Source organism: Nomascus leucogenys, chromosome 4 (genome assembly GCF_006542625.1).
Source record: "Nomascus leucogenys isolate Asia chromosome 4, Asia_NLE_v1, whole genome shotgun sequence".
Lineage (NCBI taxonomy): Eukaryota > Metazoa > Chordata > Mammalia > Primates > Hylobatidae > Nomascus > Nomascus leucogenys.
Window position 1 is genome coordinate 31,461,060 of NC_044384.1, and position 25,374 is coordinate 31,486,433.

At 41.2% G+C, this 25,374-nt stretch overlaps 2 protein-coding genes across 5 annotated transcripts in view; one reads left to right on the forward strand and one right to left on the reverse strand.

Moving 5' to 3' along the window:
• ZBTB7C (zinc finger and BTB domain containing 7C) overlaps positions 1-25,374 on the forward strand; it is a 395,502-nt gene that overhangs the window by 160,421 nt on the left and 209,707 nt on the right. The gene's annotated exons all lie outside the window — the stretch shown is intronic.
• On the reverse strand, positions 664-1,198 carry C4H18orf12 (chromosome 4 C18orf12 homolog). The gene is given in 2 exon segments (XM_012506193.1): positions 664-850; positions 852-1,198. Coding segments are annotated over 2 exon segments (534 nt in total).

A 25,374-nucleotide genomic window follows, 5' to 3' on the forward strand; every position in this document is an offset into this window, starting at 1 on the left:
CACTCTCTCAAGGCTATAGTTTGGGCAATTGTAGGGCTCACATTATTTTTTCTCATCTCTCAGGCATCACTATCTTTCAGTGCCTCATGTCTGGTGTCTTGAAAACTATTGTTTCACCTATGTTGTCTAGTATGTTTATTTTTCCTGGTGGGAGGGTAAATCCAGTCCTTGTTTCTCTACCTTGGCTGAAAGCCGAGGTCTGCCCTGGATCTTTATTTTTTTAAGTATTTTTAAAGGTATTTATTTTACCTTGACTAGATCCCTGGCACATGAGGGATTTTTTTTCTTTTTCTTTTTTTCAACCCCTATTCCACCATAACCCTATCAGTTTCGGAGCCCTGGAAGGCTCTGCCTATTCACCCACACAAATCTGAGTAATCCTATCCATCCTTAAAGGGCCAGCTCAGGGCACTGCTCCAGCAGCCTTTGCACTGCTGTAAGTCCAAGCACATCTCTTTCCCCTCCTCTCTACTCTATAGGTCTATACAATCTTTTCAATATTGACTTTGTATATGTATGTCTTCTTCTAAACTGGATGGATCTTTAAGGAAAACACTGGGGTTCATCATCTCTCTACATATCACCGTAAGAGGCAATCACCCCAAATCTCTACGTTCATCGTAGAAACAGAAATTCCACTAATAAATGTCAGGGACTGCCTCCTTAACCTTGGTGCTCTATTTCCCTCCCACTTTCAGCATTCTGGCTTATTCCATGGGTGGAGGAGGAAGCCAGGTTGGCTCGGTGGGAGGGGAATGGCGTCAGTGTGAGGTCATGCCACATCATCCAGAATGACAGCTCCATACCATGGTGACACATTGCAGGATTAAGCGATGCAGCTGGAGGAAAGAGGGAGACCTATGTCACTTAGACTACAAACAAAAGGGGGGCAGGTGCAAATGCAAAGCAGGGACCTGGCGGGAAGTGGCAGGTACACCTGAGCACACACCACCAGTACCTGCAGAGAATGAAGGCAGGGAGAGAGGAGCCATGCCCCATGAGGGATTTTTTTATTATTTAAGAACAAGGAAACTGAGGCCCAGAGAGAGGAAGTAACTTTTTCAATCACAAAAAAGGAGTCAGTGGCAAGAGGGAGAACTAAGATATCTTTAGGCCCAAATGTACTTGCCGTTGTGTTATACTCTCTGTACAAGTTGTCCCAACTCACAGTACCTTCACAATGCACTGTTCTTTCCATAGTGCTATGAAGAAATGGAAGCTCAGGAAGGTGGATAAACTTTCCCAAAGCCACACAGCTAAAAACATGTTTCAACCCCTGGGTTGAGTCCAAAGCCAGTAGTGCTTTATAACACAGTCTCCCAGTTCTTCTGGCTAATAGTAAGTGCTGCTTTTTTTTTTTTTTTTTCTTTTTCTTTTTTTTTTTTTATTATACTTTAGGTTTTAGGGTACATGTGCACAATGTGCAGGTTTGTTACATATGTATCCATGTGCCATGTTGATTTCCTGCACCCATTAACTCGTCATTTAGCATTAGGTGTATCTCCTAATGCTGTCCCTCCCCCCTCCCCCCACCCCACAACAGTCCCCGGAGTGTGATGTTCCCCTTCCTGTGTCCATGTGTTCTCATTGTTCAATTCCCACCTATGAGTGAGAACATGCGGTGTTTGGTTTTTTGTCCTTGCGATAGTTTACTGAGAATGATGTTTTCCAGTTTCATCCATGTCCCTACAAAGGACACGAACTCATCATTTTTTATGGCTGCATAGTATTCCATGGTGTATATGTGCCACATTTTCTTAATCCAGTCTATCGTTGTTGGACATTTGGGTTGGTTCCAACTCTTTGCTATTGTGAATAGTGCCGCAATAAACATACGTGTGCATGTGTCTTTATAGCAGCATGATTTATAGTCCTTTGGGTATATACCCAGTAATGGGATGGCTGGGTCAAATGGTATTTCTAGTTCGAGATCCCTGAGGAATCGCCACACTGACTTCCACAATGGTTGAACTAGTTTACAGTCCCACCAACAGTGTAAAAGTGTTCCTATTTCTCCACATCCTCTCCAGCACCTGTTGTTTCCTGATTTTTTAATGATGGCCATTCTAACTGGTGTGAGATGGTATCTCACTGTGGTTTTGATTTGCATTTCTCTGATGGCCAGTGATGATGAGCATTTCATCAGTGCTGCTTTTATCAATTCTTTTAAAAAGTTTATTTGTTCTTTCATTAATTCATTCTCTTAACAAACATTTATTGATTACCTTTTCTATATCAGTCACAATATTAAGTGCTAGATAAAAATATGGGTAAAAACAAATGAAGTGCTGCTTTTATCAATTCTTTTAAAAAGTTTATTTGTTCTTTCATTAATTCATTCTCTTAACAAACATTTATTGATTACCTTTTCTATATCAGTCACAATATTAAGTGCTAGATAAAAATATGGGTAAAAACAAATGAAGCAGTGTCATTGTCTGGGGTAAATACCCAAGATTCATCTCACACCAGAGAAACTGAGAGCGTGGACACACAAGAAGTGAGTTTAAGAGCAGAGCTTTAATAGGCAAAAGAAAGAGAAAAGAGAATAGCTCTCTCTCCTGCAGAGAGAGAGAGGGGCACCTGAATGGGTCTTCCAGTTCCATGGTGAAATGCACGGGGTTTTATAGGTGAGCTTGAGGAGGTGGTGTCTGATTCACATAGGGCCTGAGAGATTGGTCAGAGCAGGTGTGACGTTTGCATAGTCCATGAAGAAGCTGGCCATCCCACCCTGGTCTTTTAGTATGCAGATGGGTTCTCTACCTGGCCAGTGCCGTATTGTCTGTTCCTTACTGTACACATGGTTGACAAAGAAAAGGGAAGATGGAGCCGCCATGTTGAACATGCCTAGCCCCAGGTAGCCTTTTCCTATTGGCACAGCTGCTGGCATTCACCTGTGCAAGGTTCTAGCTTGCTTTTTCAGGCTGCAGCTTGATTTTTCAGGCTGTTTTTTTGTTGGAAATGATTTGAGGGTTGCTTTTTGTTAAAAGGAAATCCTTACTGAAGACTCTTTTACCCTCACTATCTGCCTAAATCATTTCTTTTTAGATCCTGCATTACAAGTGTGGTCCTTACTTCCCAGGGTCCCTCCCCTAGTATGAATGTTAGAACTAAGAATACAAATAAATGCTATCAACTATTTTATATGCTACAATAGGCTTGTTTGTTTTTTCAAACATTGTCTTTTATTTTCTTTCTTTATTTTTGGGGTCAGACAGGTTCTTGCTCTGTCACCCAGGCTGGAGTGCACTGGTGTAATCATGGCTCAATGCAGCCACAACCTCCTGAGCCCAAGTGATTGTCCCCCTCCCCTCCCATCCATTCTCCTGAGTAGCCGGGACTACACAACCACGCCCAGCTAATTTATTTTTATTTTTATTTTTAGTAGAAACAAGATCTTGCTCTGTTGCTCAGGCTGGTCTTGAACTCCTGGGCTCAAATGATCCTCCCACCTCAGCCTCCCAAAGTGCTGGGATTATAGGCATGAGACACTATGCCTGGTCAGATATTTTACTTTTAAACACATGCCAAGGTTTAAGTTCAAGCAAATCACAAGAAAAGAAGCATTAGTGGGTTAATTCAGAGATTGTCTCCTATAGAAAAATTTTATAGAAAAACAGGATGATTAAGTAATCACTGTTAGACTGGATACAAAAAAAAAAAAAGGATTGTTTCAAGATCATTAGATCCTGACTGACAGTCAGCTGAGTGGGTGGGTATCTGGCTTCCCAGAAGAGGTCTTAATATCATTAAAGTTTATCAGAAAATTGCTTAAGCATTTTATCAATGCTAATTTCTTCCCAGAAAGAGGTTGGAAATTACATCATGCAAAAAGGTGCTGTCCCATTCCAAGTTTGGGACTGGGTTTTTTTATTAAGTACGGGCACATACCACAGTGGAGCAAAAGAGAGATCAGGTCAATTCCACCACGAGGACAACAGTTAGTGATAACTAGCATCATCTGAGTGTTATATGGCAGGCAGTGTTCCCTTCACTTGACAGATATTAACTCATTAATGCTCACATGGTGCTGTGAGGTAGGGGCTTTTCTTATTCCCTTTTCTACAATGGAGGAAAGTGAGGCACAGAGTTTAACTAACTTGTTCAAGGTCTCCCAGCTAGGATCTAGCAGAAAGATCAGGAAGGTATCACAAAGAAGGTGGGTGAATCTGTTCCCCAAGGGGATGATGGGAAAGAAAATATTCTGGGAAGACTGGACCCCCAATCCCATTCTATGCTATGAAGCTGTGCTTGTTTTCAAAGATGTTGGGGGTTCTGAATCAGTGGAACCACTTGACCCCCACGCATGTCACTGGGGAAATCCATTTGGGCTTGTGCCTGGGTTTTAGAGGGTGGCTGAGTCAAGTCCCAGCTGTGTTTCTAGACCATGTGTTCTGGTTTGGGCAAAGTGGAGACTCCCCTCCACCCAACAGCTTTCAGACATATAAGCAAAACTTCCAGCCAAGGCAAAAACACATTAGCTCTGCCGGCCATGGACAGGTGGCTGGAGTGGTTTCCAGGGTCATTTTCGCTCTAGCCTTAGTGTTCCATCTTATTTTATTTTCTTCCTCCTTTGTTCGACATATTTCTGTGTTGCCTTTAAACTCCACAGCAGAGGGAATGTTAAAAGTGGTGGTAAGAAGAGTCTTGCTATTGTAGTGTAAATAAAAGTAAAGATGATAAAGTTTTACAGGGCTATGTACAAATTGATAGTTGGTGCAGTATTACTTCAGGCACAGGAAGAGCCTTTCAGAATCTAACCTGTTAGAAATTACAAGAGCTTCTGTGTGAAAATTTAAAGAGAACATTTAAAAAATAATATTTCTTATGTCACCTATAAAATTCTACTAACCCCAATCCAACTATTATATTATTTTTACATATTATCTCTTCTAAATGTAATACATGCTGGGAGTGTTGTCTGTGGTATATGCCTACTATTTTGTATTCTGCTTGTTTTCAATGACCAGTGGATCATAAACATTTTTCATGTTTCTGCATAATTATCATTTTAATGGCCACGTAATATTCCATTGTGCAGAGGTACTGTAATTTATTAAACCATTCCCCTTAATGTTGGCCATTTATGGTTTTCAGTTTGGGGCTTTTATAGATAACACTGCAGTGAGCATCTTCTTGCAAATAGCTTTTTGCTGCTATTGAATTTCCATAGGAATAATTCCTAATAGAGGCATTACTAGTAAAGGACACAGACATGTATATGGCTGTTTCTCTATATTGCTGAATTGCTTTGCAAAAATATTATTTAATACAGTGCCATCACTCTGGAATGAATCTACTAGCTTTTTCTCCACTTCAATAGCAGTTAGCAAAAACTGTTTTTTCTAATTTGACAGATAAAACAGTATTTCAACTTGCTTTAATTTACATTCCTTTGTTTACTAGTGAAGATTACTATTTCTCCATGTATTTGTTTATATTGTATATAGTTTTCTGTGAATTATCTGTTTGTTTATCTGTTATGGTCTTGGTGTTTTTATAAATTTAAATGCACTCTTTGTAGGTGATAACTATTAATCATTATTCAAATACTTTGTTGTCCTTTTTAATTTTTATTTTTATTATAGAAAAGCTTTATATTATGTATGGAAATGGTCAGTCTCAATCTGTGAGTACTTCTTATTTTTCTGAAGAAGAGATAGTAATTCTTTCATTTATCTCTTGTGTGTTTTATATGCCTTTCATTTAATCATTTATTCAACATCGAGTTACCAGGTGTCTTTTGTGGGCCAGATACTCTTCTAGGTTCTGAGAATATAAAATTTTCATCTTCTTGGAGATTATATTTTAGCGAGAAGAAAGACAATAAGCAAAAACATAACTAATATGCATGGCAGCAATAAATCTTATAAAGAAAAAAATAAAGCATAGTCAGAGGACAAACAATGACCAGGGAAAGATTTAGTGTTCAGGAAAGGCCACTGACAAAGTGACATTTGCAATAGGGAAGACAGGGAGGGCCAGTATCAAAAGGTATCATTCGAGCAGACCTGGATGAGATGACAGAGGGAACAGAAAGTGCAAAGGCCCTGAGATGGGAACATATGTGGCATCCTGAGTGTATTAGTTTGTTCTCTCACTGCTATAAAGAACTGCCTGAGACTGGGTAATTTGTAGAGAAGAGAGGTTTAATTGACTCACAGTTTGCATGGCTGGGGAGGCCTCAGGAAACTTACAATCATGGTGGAAGGCGCCTGTATTGGTCTGTCCTCACGCTACAAATAAAAACACACCTGAGACTGGGTAATTTATAAAGGAAAGAGGTTTAATGGACTCACAGTTCCACATGGCTGGGGAGGTCTCAGAATCATGGCAGAAGGTAAAGGAGGAGCAAAGTCAATGTCTTACATGGTGGCAAACAAGAGAGCTTGTGCAGGGGAACTCTTATTTATAAAACCATTAGATTTTGTGAGACTTATTCACTACCACAAGAACAGTACGAGGGAACCACCCCCATGATTCAATTATCTCCACCTGGCCCCACCGTTGACACATGGAGATTGTTGGAATTCAAGGTGAGATTTGGGTGAGGGCACAGCCAAACCATATCAGCACCTCTTCACAGTGGGGCGGCAGGTGAGAGAATGAATGCAGGAGGAACTATCGAACACTTATAAAACCAGCAGACCTCAGATCTCATGAGAACTCACTGTCATGAGAACAACATGGGGGAAACTACCCCCATGATCCAATTACCTGAGCCTGGTCTCTCCCTTGACATGTGGGGATTATGGGGATTAAATTCAAGATGAGATTTGGGTGGGGACACAAAGCCTAAGCATATCACTGAGAAACAGGGAAAGCCATGTGTTTGGAGTGAAGCAGAAGAGGTGGAGAATTGGAGGAAACAAGGTTGTTACCAGATGGTTTGGGGCCAAGGACACTGGATTTAATCTGAGGGAGATGGGAAGCCGCAAAGTTGAGAGGGCATGAAACAGACATCTGATTTACAGTTTAACAGGATCACTGGATATTTTTATATTTGAATCATTTTGGCTGATTTAACTCTCCAGGTATGTAATCACATCATATACAGGAGATATTTTTGTCTCCTCTTTTTCAGTATTTATTTCCCTTGTGGTGTCTTTATCTTTTTTGTCGTTGTTTTTAAAAACTTTCCAGACAATGTTAAATAATAATATTTTTATGAATGATTTCAATGACAATGATAATAGTAGGCATCTTTGTATATTCTGAATGTAGAGGAATTATTGCTAATTTAAATATGGATGCTCTATGCTGTTAACAGGAACTCTTTTTAATTCTAGTTCTTTAATTTTTATTAGGAATGGTTGTTGATTTCTATAAAATACCTGTCAAGTATGCATTAAAATTATAAGATGCTTTTCCTCCTTAATGTCTTGATGTGGTATAGCATATTAATAGAACCACTTATATGAGGCAATACTTGCTTTCAACCCTGGGGTAATCCCACTTTGTCATGGTATAATTTTAGTGTATATATCATTGAAAACACTGCTATTCTTTTATGACCTATCTGTGCTCATGGTCCGCTCAGTCTAGCCCCCTCTATCCCTGACTTGGTCCTGCCCTGACTGTGGTTCAGAGAGCAGTGGGGGCATAGGTGACCAGGCAGAGGCCAGGGTGTGTGTGCGTGTGGTGGTTGTTGGGGGCGTGGGATGGGGGGTGTCAAAGCACTTGATGATTTCGCCAGCATCACAACCTCAAGTACGATATGGTGTCTCATCCTTTTAAGTTTTAGTTTTTAACAAGATATGTATGCCTATAATTTAAAGAATCAGAGAGTTTAATTAAAGTTATTACAGAAAATAGCAGTCCTTTTCCCATCCTACCTTATTTTCCATTTGCGAGAGACAACTACTTTTTTCTTAGAAAAAAAGTGGTTTTTTTTATTTCCATTTTCTTTAAGTAACAGGCTTATACAATTATTTGTCATTTTTCTATTTTAAGCTCTATTATTATTATTATTATTATTTTATTTTTTGTTTTTTGTTTTTTGAGAGAGTCTCGCTCTGTCGCCCAGGCTGGAGTGCAGTGGTGCAATTTCAGCTCACTGCAAGCTCCGCCTCCCGGGTCCACGCCATTCTCCTGCCTCAGCCTCCCAAGTAGCTAGGACTACAGGCACCTGCCACCATGCCTGGCTAATGTTTTGTATTTGTGTTAGCCAGGATGATCTCGATCTCCTGACCTTGTGATCCACCCACCTCAGCCTCCCAAAGTGCTGAGATTACAGGTGTGAGCCACTGCGCCTGGCCTAAGCTTTATTATTAACTGACTTCCTACTATGGAAGATGACAGTTTAGCTCCCTTTAACCCATATTCACACTAGAAACACACTCCCATATTCCCTCTTTATACCATAATTGTGATTAGATCCAAATTTAGTATTTACAGTATATTATTGTGAAAATGTACTTCGGTTACACCTGAGCTATATGATTCCGTTTAGGCACAACTTTTGTTTTCTGGAATTAATAATTGTTTTTGTTTGTATGTTTGATGCTTAGTTTTCTATGTATTTATTAATAATTCCATCCCCAACATTCTTTACCTGGATAAATACCTTCCTAATCCTTTCAAATACATCAGGCCATCTCTCAGTTTCATCTCCTTGTTGAAATCTCTCTGGATACTTTGACCATTTTTGTCTGATTGCTTTCTGGAGCACAACTCTCAGCCTGGGCTCAACCAGCTCTAGCATTCTAGGAATTCCCCCTTCCTCTCTTCTGTTTGGATGTCCTGTTTCCTGAATCTAAAATCTGTTCCTTTCTTGGTTTGCCCCCTTGTTTTGATGGAGCGCATTCTCCAATAGCTTTATGAAAAAAGATGCTTGAGATACTTTCTTCTTCTTTTCCTCTATTCCTTAAAAAAAATGTTTTTACTCTTGAGCATATATACCATAGAAAAATATATAACATTCATTTTTTCTTTTTTTTGTGTGTGTCTTGATCTATTTTTTTATTTCAATAGGTTTTTAGGGGAACAAGTGTTGTTTGGTTACATGGATAAGATCTTTAGTGGTGATTTCTGAGATTTTGGTGCACCCATCACCTGAGCAGTGTACACTGTACCCAGTGTGTAATCTTTTATCCCTCACTCCCCTCCCACCCTTCCCAAGTCCCCAAAGTCCATTGTATCATTCTTATGCCTTTGCATCCTCATAGCTTAGCTTCCACTTATAAGTGAGGACATACAATGTTTTGTTTTCCATTCCCGAGTTACTTCACTTACAATAATGGTCTCCATCCAGGTTGCTGTGAATGCCATTATTTAATCCCTTTTTTTGGCTGAATAGTATTCTATGGTGTGTATATATATACATATATACATATATACATATATATATATATATATATATATATATATATATATATATACTACATTTTTTTTCCACTTGTTGATTGATGGGCATTTGGGCTGGTTCCATATTTTTTCAATTGTGAATTGTGCTGCTATAAACGTGCATGTGGAAGTGTCTTTTTCATATAATGACTTCTTTTCCTCTGAGTAGATGCTCAGTAGCAGGATTGCTGGATCAGATGGTAGATCTACTTTTAGTTTTTTAAGGAATCTCCACACTGTTTTCCATAGTGGTTGTACTATTAATAGTTTACATTTCCACCAGCAGTGTAAAGATGTTCCTTTTTACCACAACCACATCAACATCTATTATTTTTTGATTTTTTAAATTATGGCCCTTCTTATAGGAGTAAGGTGGTATTGCATCATAGTTTTGATTTGCGTTTCCCTATAATTAGTGAAGTTGAGTATTTTTTTCATGTTTGTTTGCTGTTTGTATATCTTCTTTTGAGAATTATCTATTCATTTCCTTAGCCCACTTTTTGATGGGATTAATTGTTTTTTTCTTGCTGACTTATTTAAATTCCTTGTAGATTCTGGATAGTAGTCCTTTGCTGGATGCATAGTTTGCAAATATTTTCTCCCACTCTGTGGGTTGTCTGTTTACTCTTCTGATTATTTCTTTTGTTGTGCAGATGCTTTTTAGTTTACTTAAGTCCCATCTATATTTATTTATTTATTTGAGATGGAGTCTCACTCTGTCGTCCAGGCTGGAGTTCAGTGTGGCAATCTCTGCTCACTACAAGCTCCACCTCCTGGGTTCACACCATTCTCCTGCCTCAGCCTCCCGAGTAGCTGGGACTACAGGTGCCTGCCACCATGCCTGGCTAATTTTTTGTATTTTTAGTAGAGATGGGGTTTCACCGTGTTAGCCAGAATGGTCTCGATCTCCTGACCTCATGATCCACCCGCCTCAGCCTCCATCTATTTGTTTTTGTTTTTGTTGCATTTGCTTTTGGGTTCTTGGTCGTGAACTCTTTGCCTAAGCCAATGTCTGAAAGAGTTTTTGTGATGTTATCTTCTAGTATTTTTACAGTTTCAAGTCTTAGATTTAAGTCTTCAATGCATCTTGAGTTGATTTTTGTACAAGCTGAGAGATGAGGATCCAGTTTCATTCTTCTACACGTGGCTTGCCATTTATCTTAGCATCATTTGTTGAATAGGGTGTCCTTTTCCCACTTTATGTTTTTGTTTGCTTTGTCAAAGATCAGTTGCCTGTAAGTATTTGGCTTTATTCCTGGGTCCTCTATTCTGTTCCATTGGTCTAAGTGCCTATTTTTATACCAGTACCATGCTGTTTTGGTGACTATGACCTTATAGTACAGTTTGAAGTTGGGTAATGTGATGCATCCAGATTTGTTCTTTTTGCTTAGTCTTGCTTTGGCTATGTGAGCTGTTTTTTAGTTCCATATGAATTTTAGGATTTTTTTTCTAGTTCTGTGAAAAATGATGATAGTATTTTGATGGGAGTTTCACTGAATTTGTGGATTGCTTTTGGCAGTCATGGTCATTTTCACAATATTGATTCTAACCCATCCATGAGTATGGGATGTGTTTCCATTTGTTTGTGTTGTCTATGATTTCTTTCAGCAGTGTTTTGTAGTTTTTCTTGTAGAGATCTTTCACCTCCTTGGTTAGGTATATTCTTGAGTATTTTATTTTATTTTTTGCAGCTTTTGTAAAAGGGGTTGAGTTCTTGATTTGATTCTCAACTAGGTCACTGTTATTGTACAGCAGTGCTATTGATTTGTATACATCATTGGTTTTGTATCCTGAAACTTTACTGAAATCATTTATCAGAACTAGGAGCTTTTTTTTGTGGGGGGGGGAGTAGAGAGTCTTGCTCTGTCACCCAGGCTGGGGTGCAGTGGCATGATCTTGGCTCATTGCAACCTCCACCTCCCAGGTTCAAGAGAATCTTGTGCCTCAGCCTCCCAAGTAGCTGGGATTATAGGCGTGTACCACCATGCCCAGCTAATTTTGTACATTTTAAGTGGAGATGGGGTTTTGCTGTGTTCTCCAGGCTGGTCTTGAACTCTGTCCTCAAGCGATCCGCCTGCCTCGGCCTCCCAAAGTGTTAGGATTATGGGCATGAGCCACCACGCCTGGCCAGATCTAGGAGCTTTTTTTGATAAGTCTTTAGGGTTTTCTAGGTATAGGATCATACCTAGTGGGTATTCTTGTCTTGTTCCAGTTCTCAGGGAAAATGGTCTCAACTTTTCCCTGTTCAGTATAATATTGGCTGTGCATTTGTCATAGATGGCTTCTATTACCTTAAGGTATGTCCTTCTATGCTGATTTTGCTGAGGGTTTTAGTCATAAAGGGATGCTAGATACTGTCAAATGCTTTTTCTGTGACTATTGAGATGATCATGCAATTTTCGTTTTTGATTCTGTTTATGTGGTATATCACATTTATTGATTTGTGTATATTAAACCATCCCTGCACCCCAGATATGAAACCCACTCAATCATGGTATATTGTCTTTTTGATATTCTGCTGTTGGAATTGGTTAGCTGCTATTTTGTTCAGGACTTTTGCATCTATATTAATCTGAGATACTGTTCTGTAGTTTTCCTTTTTTGTTATGTCCTTTCCTGGTTTTGGTGTTAGGGTGATACTGGCTTCATAGGATGATTTAGGGAGGATTCCCTTTTTCTCTGTCTTTTGGAATAGTTTCAATAGGATTGGTACCAATTCTTCTTTGAATGTCTGAGAGAATTCAGCTGTGAATCCATCTGGTCCTGGACTTTTTTGTTGACAATTTTTTTTTAATCACCATTTCAATCTCACTGCTTGTTATTGGTCTGTTCAGAGTTTCTATTTCTTGATGGTTTAACTTAGGAGGATTGTATCCATTTCCTCTAGGTTTTCTAGTTTGTGCACATAAACATGTTCATAGTAGCCTCAAATGATCTTTTGTATTTCTGTGGTATTGGTTGTAATATCTCCTGTTTCCTTTCTAAGTGAGCTTATTTGGATCTTCTCTCTTCTTTTCTTGGTTAATCTTGCTAATGGTCTGTCAATTTTGTTTATCTTTTCAAAGAGCCAGCTTTTAGTTTCATTTATCTTTTGTATTTTTTTAACGTCACTTAATTCTGCTCTAATCGGTTATTTCTTTTCTTCTGCTAGGTTTGGGTTTGGTTTCTTCTTGTTTTTCTGGTTCCTTGAGGTGTGACTTTAGATTGTCGATTTGTGCTCCTTCAGACTTTTTGATGTAGTCATTTAATGCAATGAACTTTCCTCTCAGCACTGCTTTTGCTGTATCCCAGAGGTTTTGATAGGTTGTGTCACTATTATTGTTCAGTTCAAATAATTTTTAAATTTCTATCTTGATTTCATGGTTGAACCAACAATCATTCAGGAGCAGATTATTTAATTTCCATGTCTTTGTATAGTTTTGAGGGTTCCTTTTGGAGTTGATTGCCAATTTTATTCCACTGTGGTCTGAGAGAGTACTTGATATCATTTCTGTTTTCTTAAATTTATTGAGACGTGTTTTATAGCCTATTATATGGTATATCTTGGAGAATGTTCCATGTGCTGATGAATACAATGCATATTCTACAGTTGTTGGGTAGAGCATTCTGTAAATATCTGTTAAGTCCATTTGTTCTAGGGTATAGTGTAAGTCCATTGTTTCTTTGTTGACTTTCTGTCTTAAAGACCTGCCTAATGCTGTCGGTGGAGTATTGAAGTCCCCCACTATTATTATGTTGCCATCTATTTCATTTCTTAGATAGTAGTAATTGTTTTATAAATTTGAGAGTTGCAGTGTTAGGTGCATATATATTTAGGATTGTGATCTTTTCCTGTTTAACTGGTCCTTTTATCATTATATCTTGTCCTTCTTTGTCTTTTTTTAACTGTTGTTGCTTTAAAGGCTGTCTTGTCTGATATGAGGATAGCTACTCCTGCTCATTTTTGGTGTCCACTTGCATGGAGTATCTTTTTCCACCCCTTTACCTGAAGTCTATGTGAGTCCTTAAGTGAGTCCTTAAGTCTATGTGAGTCCTATGTGTTAGGTGATCTTGAAGACAGCAGATACTTGGTTGGTGAATTCTTACCCATTCTTGGTTGGTGAATTCTTACCCATTCTTACCCATCCTGCCATTTTGTATCTTTTAAGTGGAGCATTTAGACCATTTACATTCAATGTTAATGTGCTACTCTATTCATTGTGCTAGTTGCAGCCTGAATATCTTGTTTTTTTATTTAATTGTGTTACTGTTTTATAGACCCTGAGATTCATGCTTTAAGGAGGTTCTATTTTGGTGTATTTCAAGGTTTTTGTTTCAAGATTTAGAACTCCTTTGAGTTCTTATAGTGCTGGCTTGGAGTGGTGAATTCTCTCATCATTTGTTTATCTGAAAAAGACTTTATTTTTCCTTCATTTATGAAGCTTAGTTTTGCTGGATACAAAATTTTTGGCTGATAATTGTTTTGTTTAAGGAAGCTAAAGATAGGACCTCAATCCCTTCTAACCTGTAGGTTTTCTGCTGAAAAATCTGTGGTTAGTCTGATAGGTTTTCTTTTATAGGTTACCTGATGCTTTTGCCTCACAGCTATTAAGATTATTTTCTTCATCCTGACTTTAGATAACCTGATGACTATGTGCCTAGGTGATGATCATTTTGTGATGAATTGCCTGGGTGTTCTTTGAGCTTCTTGTATTTGTCTGCAAGGCCAGGAATGTTTTACTTGATTATTCCTTCAAATAAGCTTTACAAACTTTTAGATTTCTCTTCTTCCTCAGGAACACCAATTATCCTTAGGTTCAGTAATTTAACATAATTCCAAAATTCTAGGAGGCTATGTTCATTTAAAATTTTTTTTTCTTTGTTGGATTGGGTTAATTCAAAAACCTTGTCTTTGAGCTCTGAAGTTCTTTCTTCTACTACTTGTTTGATTCTATTGTTGAAAGTTTCCAGTGTATTTTGCATTTCTCTGAGTGTGTCTTTCATTTCCAGAACTTGTGATTGTCTTTTATGTATCTATTTCTCTGGAGATTTTTTTGTCCATATCTTATATTATTTTTAAAATTTCTTTAAGTTGGTTTTCACCTTTCTCTGGTGCCTCCTTGAATAGCTTAATAATCAACCTTCTGTATTCTTTTTTTGGAAATTCAGAGATTTCTTCTTGGTTTGGATCCATTGCCGGTGAGCTAGTGTGATATTTTGGGGATGTTAAACTACCTTGTTTTGTCATATTGTGTCCGGAATTGGTGGGTTCTTGGTCTCACTGACTTCAAGAATGAAGCCGCGGACCCTTGCGGTGAGTGTTACAGTTCTAAAGGCGGCGTGTCCGGAGTTTGTTCCTTCTGATGTTCGAATGTGTTCGGAGTTTCTTCCTTCTGGTGGGTTCGTGGTCTCGCTGGCTTGGGAGTGAAGCTGCAGACCTTCGCAGTGAGTGTTACAGCTCTTAAGGCGGCACGTCTGGAGTTGTTCGTTCCTCCCGGTGGGCTCGTGGTCTCGCTGGCTTCAGGAGTGAAGCAGCAGACCTTTGCGGTGAGTGTTACAGCTCATAAAAGCAGTGTGGACCCAAAGAGTGAGCAGTAGCAAGATTTATTGCAAAGAGCGAAAGAACAAAGCTTCCACAGTGTGGAAGGGGACCCGAGCGGGTTGCCACTGCTGGCTTGGGCAGCCTGTTTTTTTTCTCTTATCTGGCCCCACCCACGTCCTGCTGATTGGTAGAGCCGAGTGGTCTGTTTTGACAGGGCGCTGATTGGTGCGTTTACAATCCCTGAGCTAGACATAAAGGTTCTCCACGTCCCCATCAGATCAGTTAGATACAGAGTATCGACACAAAGGTTCTCCAAGGCCCCACCAGAGCAGCTAGATACAGAGTGTCGATTGGTGCATTCACAGACCCTGAGCTAGACACAGGGTGCTGATTGGTGTATTTACAATCCCTGAGCTACACATAAAGGTTCTCCACATCTCCACCAGACTCAGGAGCCCAGCTGGCTTCACCCAGTGGATCCCGCACCGGGGCTGCAGGTGGAGCTGCCTGCCAGTCCCGCGCTGTGTGTTCGCACTCCTCAGCCCTTGGGTGGTCGATGGGACTGGGTGCCGTGGAGCAGGGGGTGGCGCTCGTCGGGGAGGCTCAGCCACACAGGAGCCCATGGAGGGGGTGGGAGGCTCAGGCATGGCAGGCTGCAGGTCCCGAGCCCTGCCCCGCGGGAAGGCAGCTAAGGTCCGGTGAGAAATCAAGCGCAGCACCGGTAGGCTGGTACTGCTGGGGGACCCAGTACACCCTCTGCAGCCACTGGCCCGGGTGCCAAGCCCCTCATTGCCCGGGGCTGGCAGGGCCGGCCGGCTGCTCCGAGTTCAGGGCCTGCCAAGCCCACGCCCACCCGGAACTCCAGCTGGCCCGCAAGCGCCGCAGGCAGACCCGGTTCCCGCTGGCTCCTCTCCCTCCACACCTCCCCGCAAGCCAAGGGAGCCAGCTCCTGCCTTGGCCAGCCCAGAAAGGGGCTCCCACAGTGCATCTGTGGGTTGAAGGGCTCCTCAAGTGCCACCAAAGTGGGAGCCCAGGCAGAGGAGGCGCCGAGAGCGAGTGAGGGCTGTGAGGACTGCTAGCATGCTGTCACCTCTCAATATTACCAGAATTGTTTTTCTGGTTTCTTATCATTTGGGTAGACGATGTCAGAGGAAAGATCTGAGGCTCAAGGGCTGCTGTTCAGATTCGTTTGTCCCACAGAGTGATCCCTTGATGTGGTGCCTTTCCCCTTCCCCTAGGGATGGGGCTTCCTGAGAGCCAGACTACAGTGATTGTTATTGCTCTTCTGGGTCTAGCCATCCAGCAGACCTACCAGGTTCTGAGCTGGTACTGGAGAGTGTCTGCAAAGAGTCCTGTGGTGTGATTCATCTCCAGGTCTGTCAGTCATGGATACGAGCACCTACTCCAGTGGAGGTAGCAGGGGAGTGAAGTGGACTTTGTTAGGGTCCTTGGTTGTAGTTTTGTTTAGTGCACTGGCTTTCTTGAATGCTGGTTGTGCTAGCAGTTGGTTGGCCTCTAGCCAGGAGGTAGTGCTTTCAAAGGAGCATCAGCTGATACAAGCTTGCCTAAGGTCTCCTAGATAAGTATTCGGGTTTCTTAGGTGATGGGCAGGGCCATAGAGCTCCCAAGCGATTATTTCTTTTGTCTTCAGTTACCAGGGAGGGTAGAGAAAGACCATCACGTGGGGGAGGAATTAGGTGTTTCTGAGCTCAGACTCTCCTTGAGTGGGGCTTGCTGCAGCCACTGTGGGGGATGAGGGGTGATTCTCAGGCCAATGGAGTTATTTTTCCAGAGGGATTATGGCTGTCTCTGCTACTATGTCATACAGGTCACCATGGAAGTGGGGGAAAGCCATCAGTGACAGGCTTCACCAAGCTCCCACACAGCCAGCAAGGCCAGTCTCACTCCCACCGTGCCCCACCAACAGCACCAAACTGGTATCCAGGCAGCCGGTGAGTGGGGCTGAGATCTTGCCCCAGGCTACAAGGCTCCCTGCTGAGAAAGCAGGAAGGGCTTTCAGGTCCCACCACTCCCCTCCTGCCACAGCTTCTCTGCTGGTATCTGCACTTCCTGTTCACACCTCACCCCTATTCTGCCCGGGAAAACATCCCATTCAGTTGAAATTATTAAAAAGTTCAGCCGGAATTTTCCTTCTCCCTGTGATCCTTCCCCAATTCCACTGGCAGCCTTCCTCAAAGACCCCTGTAAGATAAAGTCAGAAATGGCTTCCCTGGGGACCAGGAGCACCTACAGAGATCTTCCTGCTGCTTCTACTTTTGTATTTCATTCGGCTCTCTAAATTTATTTCAGCTCTAGGTAAGGTTAACTCCTTCTCCCATGATCTGGATTTTCAGGTTCCCCAGTTAGGCTGTGTGTTCAGAGGCAGACTTTCCCCCTCACACACTTTGGGCACTCAGTTTTTGGGCTGTCTCACAGAGTTTGCAGCGGCAAGCCGCTTCCTTCAAAGGGTCTTTGAATTCTTTTGGTTTTCCTGGTATGTTCCTGTGGTAGTTCTTGAGGCAAAAGTTCACAATGGGAGTCTTCTGTCCATCCGAGTGGGAGCTGCAAGTCAGTCCTACCTCCTATCTGCCATTTTTTCAGAAAAGTGTTTAACACTTATATGCACAGTTTAACAAGTATTAATAGTTATAATGCAAACACCCAAGTAACTGCCACCCACTTTAAGAAAAGGGACATTATCAAAATCACTGGAAACTCCCCCTTCAGTGATAACCATTATCCTTATTTTATGGTAATAATCCCCTTGCTTTTCTCTTACCAGCTGTGTTTTCATTATTTTTAATTTTAGACTTTCCTAGTTTTGAACCTAATAAAAATAGAGTCATTATATATGTATTATTTTAGGTCATATGTTTTACATACACACAACATTGCGTTTGTAAGAATCATTCATTTGGTTGTATGCAGTTGTAGTTCATTTTTATTACTATATTCCATTGTACGAATAAGTGAGAATATACACTAATTTTAAAAAGTATTCCATTACTGATTGGATATTTGTTTATTTCCAGTTTGGGGCAAATATAAACAATGCTGCTTTAAATCCTCTTGGTATATTTCATGGTAACCATGTGCACACATGTTAATAGAGTATATAGCTGGGATGCAATTATCTGTCATTGGGTATGCCTACCTTTCTTTTTACTGGATAACATGAAACTGCTTTTTTTTTTTGCAAAGTGGTCATATCAAACTATGCTCCCACAAGGAAGCAAAGAATATACCAAATTATATTACCCATCGTTCATCTTCTTGTCACAACTTAGTATTGTCAGAGCTTTCAATTTTTGCCATTCTGATATGTGTATGTATGGTTTTAATTTTCATTTCCCTGATAGCCAAGGTTGAGCATCTTTTCTTATATTTATTGGCCTTTTGGATTTTTGTACCCTCCCAACTGTTCCTTCCCTTTGGCTGCTTCTATGGTTGGGAGTCTCAGCTCCCCACATTTGAACTGTTTCCTGGGTTCCTCAGCTGTTCTCTTTGCTCCCAGCCTCCATTCTTCTCCTCACAATGGTTCTTCCTTGATGGGGCCCTTACTTGTAATTTGCTTATTTGCTCTTTGCACCATTTCCTGTGATCTCTGCTATGTGCTGTATTGTAGAGGAATGGTCCTTTCAAATTTCATCTCCAAGTTTTCCTGATTAGCTGGATTTTGGCTAAGTTTGGCCAATGGAAGACATTAACAGGAGACTGGAGTTTTAGGAGGGGAGAAGCCAGAATATTGCCCCCCCACTGTCTGCTCTGGACAGCATTTCCAGCATGACTGTGGTTTTTCCACGTCCTCAGTCCTAGCTCCAGCAACACTTTCAGCCTGTGAGTGTCAGTAACACCACCCTTGTCCTTTCCCCTCGCATTTCTCAGGATGGTTGCCATTGCTAATCTGTGGATTGCTCCATCATCCCGTTTGGTTTTTCAGTCTTTCTAACACTTTTGTAACTAATTCCCATATTAAATTTCCTCTGCAAAGCTACCTGGCATGGACTTTGTTTTTCTGCGTGGACCCTGACTGAAACAGCTTCTTTGGGCCAAACTTTTCAATCAAGAAACTGTCAGAAAATAGGATAAAGTTGAAATCCTCTTATTTAACACCTTCATAGTCTGATCTCACCTTAAATTTCCACAGTTAACCCTCGCTATTCACACATCCCACCTACTGTTCTTATTAGACTTGTCTTTTACTTCCCACCTCAATCTTTTGCTCTAGGAGGGTCTGCCAGTTGAAGTCCTCCTCCTCCCACAGTAACATTCTGTTCATATTTCAAGGTGAAATTAAAGTGTTATTTCTTCCATGAAGTCTTCCTCCAGCTCAAACGAAATCCTGAACTTCTCTTCCCTAAGGCTAGAGTGGGTTTTAGGTGGTGCATTTGTTGACTTCTTGAACTATAAGTTTATCTGTTTCCCTAGGGTTCATTCACCTGTTCAACAGAGACTTATCAAACACTTCTCATGGGCAAAACCCTGTTCCAAGTTTGTGAGAATAGGTATCCATTTATGAACTTAAAAGGCTTCTAGAAGAGGTGACATTGGCCTTACACCAAAGTGTGGGTTAACTTAGATTGATTCTCTACTAGAATTTAGATAAGCTTGGACGTAGGGAATCACAGTTAGATGGGAAGTAAGGGAAAATGTAGATTTGGTTGTAGAGAGATTTAGTGAACTAATGAGTAGATATGAAAAAATTATTCAGAATATAGAATAGAGAAACAAACAATTAAGAAAATACCAGAGATGGGAAGAGACACAGAAGGCTGAATAGGCAGGTCTAACGTGTCCAATTCTTAAAGGTAAAAGAGTAGTGAGAATGAGAAAGAGGTGATCTTTAAAGAGAAAATGGTGGAGGATTTTTCAGAATTGATTAAAAATTTAAATTCTCAAATTAGGGGAGTAAAGTTGATCTTATAAAGATAAATGAAAAGAAACATACATTTAGAAATTTGAAAGTGAAATTGTATTATATTAATGAGAGATATTAAATCAGCCAGGGAGGAAAGATGGATGTCCTACAAAGGACAACAAAACTGGAAAAACAGCTGACTTCTCAGTAGCAACTTTGGCAGCTAGAAGACATCTTCAAAATGCTGAGAGGCGGGGGAAATGTATCAAATGAGGATTTTATGTGTTTATAAATAATACAAAAACATTTGGACAAACAAAAACTCAGAGAGTTCACACTAAAGGAGAGTCACCAAAGGAACTCCTAAAATATGTATTTAAGAAAGAAGGAAACTCGTCGCAGAAGGAGGATCTAAGATGCAGTGGAGAACAAAAACCTTGGTAAACAGATGGGTAAATATAAACAAATGTTAATTTTACAAAAACACCAATAATGATTAATTATGGAATGAAAAAATGCGATAGATCTAAAATTTAAATCTATAACATAGAATGAAATGAGCACAAAGTGCTCTACAGTCCTTGATTTGGTGAAGAAAATGTAGTGGTATTAATTTTGGACTTCAAGTTAAGTATTCATGTTAAAAAATTTAAGAGTAAGCACTAAAACATACAAATGGAGTGTGTAATTTTTAAAACAGAAGAGGAAACTATAATTTTAAAACCTCAATTTTTTCTAAAGAAGGTTACAAATGAGAGGAAAAAATGGTAGAGAAAAAAGCACCATATAAAATGGTAAAATGAATTTGTATATCTATTAGTAATTACAATAAATATAAATAGGTTTAATCTACCAGTTAAAAGAGAGATTGGTCAAATTGGATTAACAAAAACTCAAGTTCAGTCCTCCTATCTGCAGTTTTAAGAGACAAAAAAAATTGAAAGTGAATGAGTAGAAAAAGATACACTGGGCAAACACTGGCCAAAAGAAATCTAGTATTGTTATATTAATATCAAAAAAATAAATTTTTTAAGCAAGAAGCATTATTAGTGCTAACAAGGTTCACAGCATAATAATAAATTTTCAGTTCTCTAGGAAGGTATCACTTCTAAATTTGTATGCACTTAGTTTCAAAATATACAAAGGAAAGACAAAACTACAGGGAAAAATGGATAAATCCACCCTCATGAGCAGGAGATTTAAATACACGTTTCTCAGTAATTGATAAATAAACTATTCCCAAAATCTGGTAAGCAAACAGAAGATTTGAAAAAGGCAATGCAGATGTTTAAAGTAGTGGCTGTCTGTCCAGTTGAGAATACATATTATTCTCAAGCACACATGAGCAATTCCCAAAACCAACTTAGTATGAGGTCACAAAGCAAGGCTTAATAGATCATTAAAAAGCAAGATGTGGAAAGAGTTCATGGTGTGCTGTGAATTGTATTGCACCTTAACAGGTAAATACACACACACACACATACACCCACGCATGCACACATGTACTTATATAGGCATAAAGTATTTCTGGAAAACTAAACAAGAAACCAATAACAGAAGTTTCTTCTTCTGGGGAAAAGACCAGGGGTTGGGGTTAGACAGAAACCTATTTTTCATCATACATGTTTGTTTTTCAGTTTTTTTCTGCCATCAGTGTGTCTTATTTTTTATTAAAATTATAAATTAAAAATGTATTTGGGTGGCTGTAAAATAGTTTAAGACAATAGATATTATAAAACATCTTACCATGAATATGATATGGTGTATAATAATGCATTGTAAACCTAGAGAGAAAGCAGTCTGCTTGTGGACTATAGAGTTGCAGAAGACTTCAGAAAGAAGGGATTTTTTTTTTTTTTTACTGGATCTTGAGAGTCACATAGGATTGAGATTGGGATAAAAGGGGAGGGCATTCTAGGTGCTTAAACCCCTGGGAACAATTCCACTGAGGCTACTGGGTTGTGATCAGTGGCCCTGGAGGTTGATACATGGGAAAGGACTTTCACTGGAAAGTTTAGTATTGGAAGGAACTGAGCAGAGATAATGACTGATGTGGATGGAACTGACCCAACCACCCTCAAAGGAGAGGCCATTGCCACCTGGAGAGGCTCTGAGGTGGCAAGGGTGAAATCTCATAAATGCATTTCTAGAATTTCTCGGCCTTTGGGCTTTGCCACAAGCAGCCTCCCACCCGCTGGCAGCAGCTGACATAATTTACCTAAACATTTCCCTTTATTAAAAAAGCACAGATGAATATGGGACCTATCCCAGAAACGATGAACACCCATTTAAAAACAACATGGCTCTCAACACGCAGACCTTGATTTTCAAAAGTGCTATCGATTTGGCTTATGTTGTAGCTGCCTTTCTGAGTACAGGTGTTTTACAAGTGTCCTTGACTGCTAGGAAGCTGGAGAAAGCAGGTGGCATCCAGTCAGCTAGAACAGGGGCAGTAATGTAGGCAGTAAGATAGCACTGACTGATTCCAGCTCACTGGTCTTCCTTTTAGGATATCCACTGTTATGTATGCTCTTTGTATTCTGGCTTTCTAGCCTGACACTCAAAGCCTTTTACAATCTAAATTCACCTTATCTTAGTCCATTTTGTGCTTCTATAAGAGAATACCAGAGACTGGATGCATTATAAAGAACAATTTATTTCTTACAGTTCTGAAGGATGGCAAGTCCAATATCAAGGTGCTGGCATCTTGCAAGGGCCTTCTTGCTGTGTCATCTCATGGAGGAAGGTGGGGGGTGAGGGGGGAGAGAGAGAGTGCGCTCGAGAGAGTGCAAACTTGTCATTTTATAATGAACCCACTCCCACAATCATGGCATTAGTCTGTTCATGAGAGTAGAGCCCTTATGGCCTAACCACCTCTCATTAGACCCCACCTGCCAATGTTGCATTAGGAATTAAATTTCTAATATATGCTTTTGGAGGGGACACATTCAAGCCATGACATGCCTCTCCCATTCAACATCCCTACTCCCTGCCACCTCAAAACCTGTACTCTTATATACCCCTTCACCTACATGCCCTTCTTGTTTCTGTTATTTTGCTGTTGCTTATAGCTTTCACCTCCAACACTCAACCAGGGAGTTGGTGTTAATGGTGGCATCAAGATGGCATGCTATTTATCTGTTCTCAATGAATTGTACATCTTAACTGGGGTACTGGGATAACACTTATGAGATATATGCAAATGAAACTGCTAAGAATAATAACTGTCTTATGAGCAGGAGAAACCATGGGAGAATGGAAAGCCCTACTGAATTAACTAGGAGGCAGGAGACCTAAATTTTAGTTCCAGTTCAGCCACTGACTTATTGTGTGTGTCTTTCAATTACTGCAAAACTAATTACCCCAAAACTTCATGGGTTAAAATAACAATCCGTTTTATTATATATCATGATTTTGTGGATCAGGAATTTGGACAGGTCTTAGCTGATGATTCTTCTGTTCCATGTGACCTTAACTGAGGTCATATGGTGGTACTTAGCTGGCAGATGGGCTGGTCTAGAGGGTCCAGGATAGTATCACTCACAAGTCTGGCATCTTGGCAGATGTGTTAGTTTCTCGGGGCTGCCATAACGAAGTATGACAAAGTAGGTAGCTTAAAATAACAGAAATGTATTTTCTGACAGTTCTAGTCTGAAATCAAGATATTAGCTGGGCTCTCTCTTAAGGTTATAGGGAAGAATCTTTCCTTGCCTCTTCTAGCTTCTGGTGATTACCATCAATCATCAGTGTTCTTTGGCTGATGGATGCACCACTCCAATCTTTGCCTGTATCTTCACATTGTCTCAGGATCCTTGGGGTGTTACTTTTATGGCTGGAAACCTCTGTGGCCAGTAGTGCCTTTGCCTGAGTTTTGCTCAGGCCTCCTGGACTCATTCCACCCACTCAGCCTGGCAGGCTGTGCTCAGCTGGCACTACTGGCCTGGATCCCATGCCTGCCAAGGATGAGCCGGGTGTGGAGCAGCGAGGAGTATGTGAGCAAATGAGCATGGGGTCCGGCCACTGTGCACAGCTAGGCATGCTGGCTGCAGCAGGGTGGGCAGCACCAGGCACTGGCACAGGTACCAGCTCCCTGCAAGGCTGTTCCGGGACCAGGCCTACCACAAGAAGCTTCCATGACTGGCACTGGGGAACTTGGTGGTGCCTGGAACTGCAGAGCCCTAAAGAGGGTGTCACAGCCCTGGCTCAGGGAGCTCCTTGGTCTGGGCTTCCCAAAGGGCCACAGCTCTTCTCTCATTCTCTCTTCTCTCCTTTTAGTTGCCCGCAGTGTAATGAGCAAGGGGCATGCTTCAGTCCTGTTTGTGTTAAAGCTCTTTCAGCCCCACCATCGGTGGGTCCTGAGTTCTTGTCCTGCATCCAGGAAGAATGAAGTACATGGACAAGTGAAGGGTGAGCAAGGCAAAAAGGTGCTCTATTAAGCAACAGAACAGCTCAGAGGAGACCCACAGTGTGTAGTTCCTCTCCACAGGCAGGTTGGCCTGTTGTCTGCTCAGCTCTCAGCGGAGAGGAGACCCACAGTGGGTAACTGCTCTCTGCAGGCAGTTCATCCTATTATTTTCTCAGCTCTCAGTAGAGAGGAGACCCACAGTGGGTAGCTCCTCTCTGCAGGCAGGTTGTCCTGTTGTCTCTCCAAGTCTGGCTGAGACCAGGGTTTTTATGGGCTTCAGAGGGGAGAAAGTGCATTCTGATTGGTCTATGGGTGGCCATGGGAGAGTCCAGAAAAAGCACCATAAGTTCTCACTCTGGTCTGTGGAAATGGCAGCCTGGCACCCAGGCCTCAGGCTGTCCCTGGCCTGAAGGTGGGGTTTCACTGGGGACCTGCACCTTTCCACCCACGAGCCTGTCTGCCTCCTGCTGCCATTAACCTGCCATCCACATTGCCAATGCACCCAGGCTGTTAGTGCCAAGGGTGCCTGCAAGCCTGCACCAAGCCACCCTTAGCACCCCTTCAGACTCCCTCCCATTCTCCTTGGCACCCAAAGTCCAGAGGGGGCTGAGGCAGCAGGGGTCTGGTGTGTCAGTTCTAGCCTGAGCATGCACATACCCAGCTGGCTTGTGACAGCTCCCAGGCTTGGCCACAGCTTTGCTCCAAAATCAGAGTGGGCACCAGGAGCAGGGAGAGGCCAGGCAGCAGGAGCAGGCACTTCTGAGCCTGTAGGGGCAGGGGGCTTTCCGTGCAGAGATGCCCAGGTCTGCACCCTCACTCTGCACCTTCCCCTAGCAGCATTTGTTAACTCTTCCTCTATGGCGCCATGCTGCTGGCCTCAGGCTGCCCTTTTCTCTTGGACCATCAATAGCTGCACAGCCCCACCCGCTGGCAGCTCACATCCTTGCACCAGATGTGATGATGTCTTCACCTCTTCCCATCCTATGTCCATCCCCTTCCAGCATGTTCAATTCCATTTTCAACAAACATGAGCACCAATTATGGCCAAAAATCTGTCCCAGGCATGGGAGCAGCACACCTGTCATGGTGCTAGGAAACTTCTAGGAAGATCCCTTAAGCATCATTTTAGTTCAGTGGCTTTATTTTTTAGGGGAAACTGAGGAGCAAGGAAAAGGAATACACAGGGATTCCATCTGAGAGATGTGTTTAAGCCCAACTGTTCTGTTCAGGCCTTGCTTCCAGCTC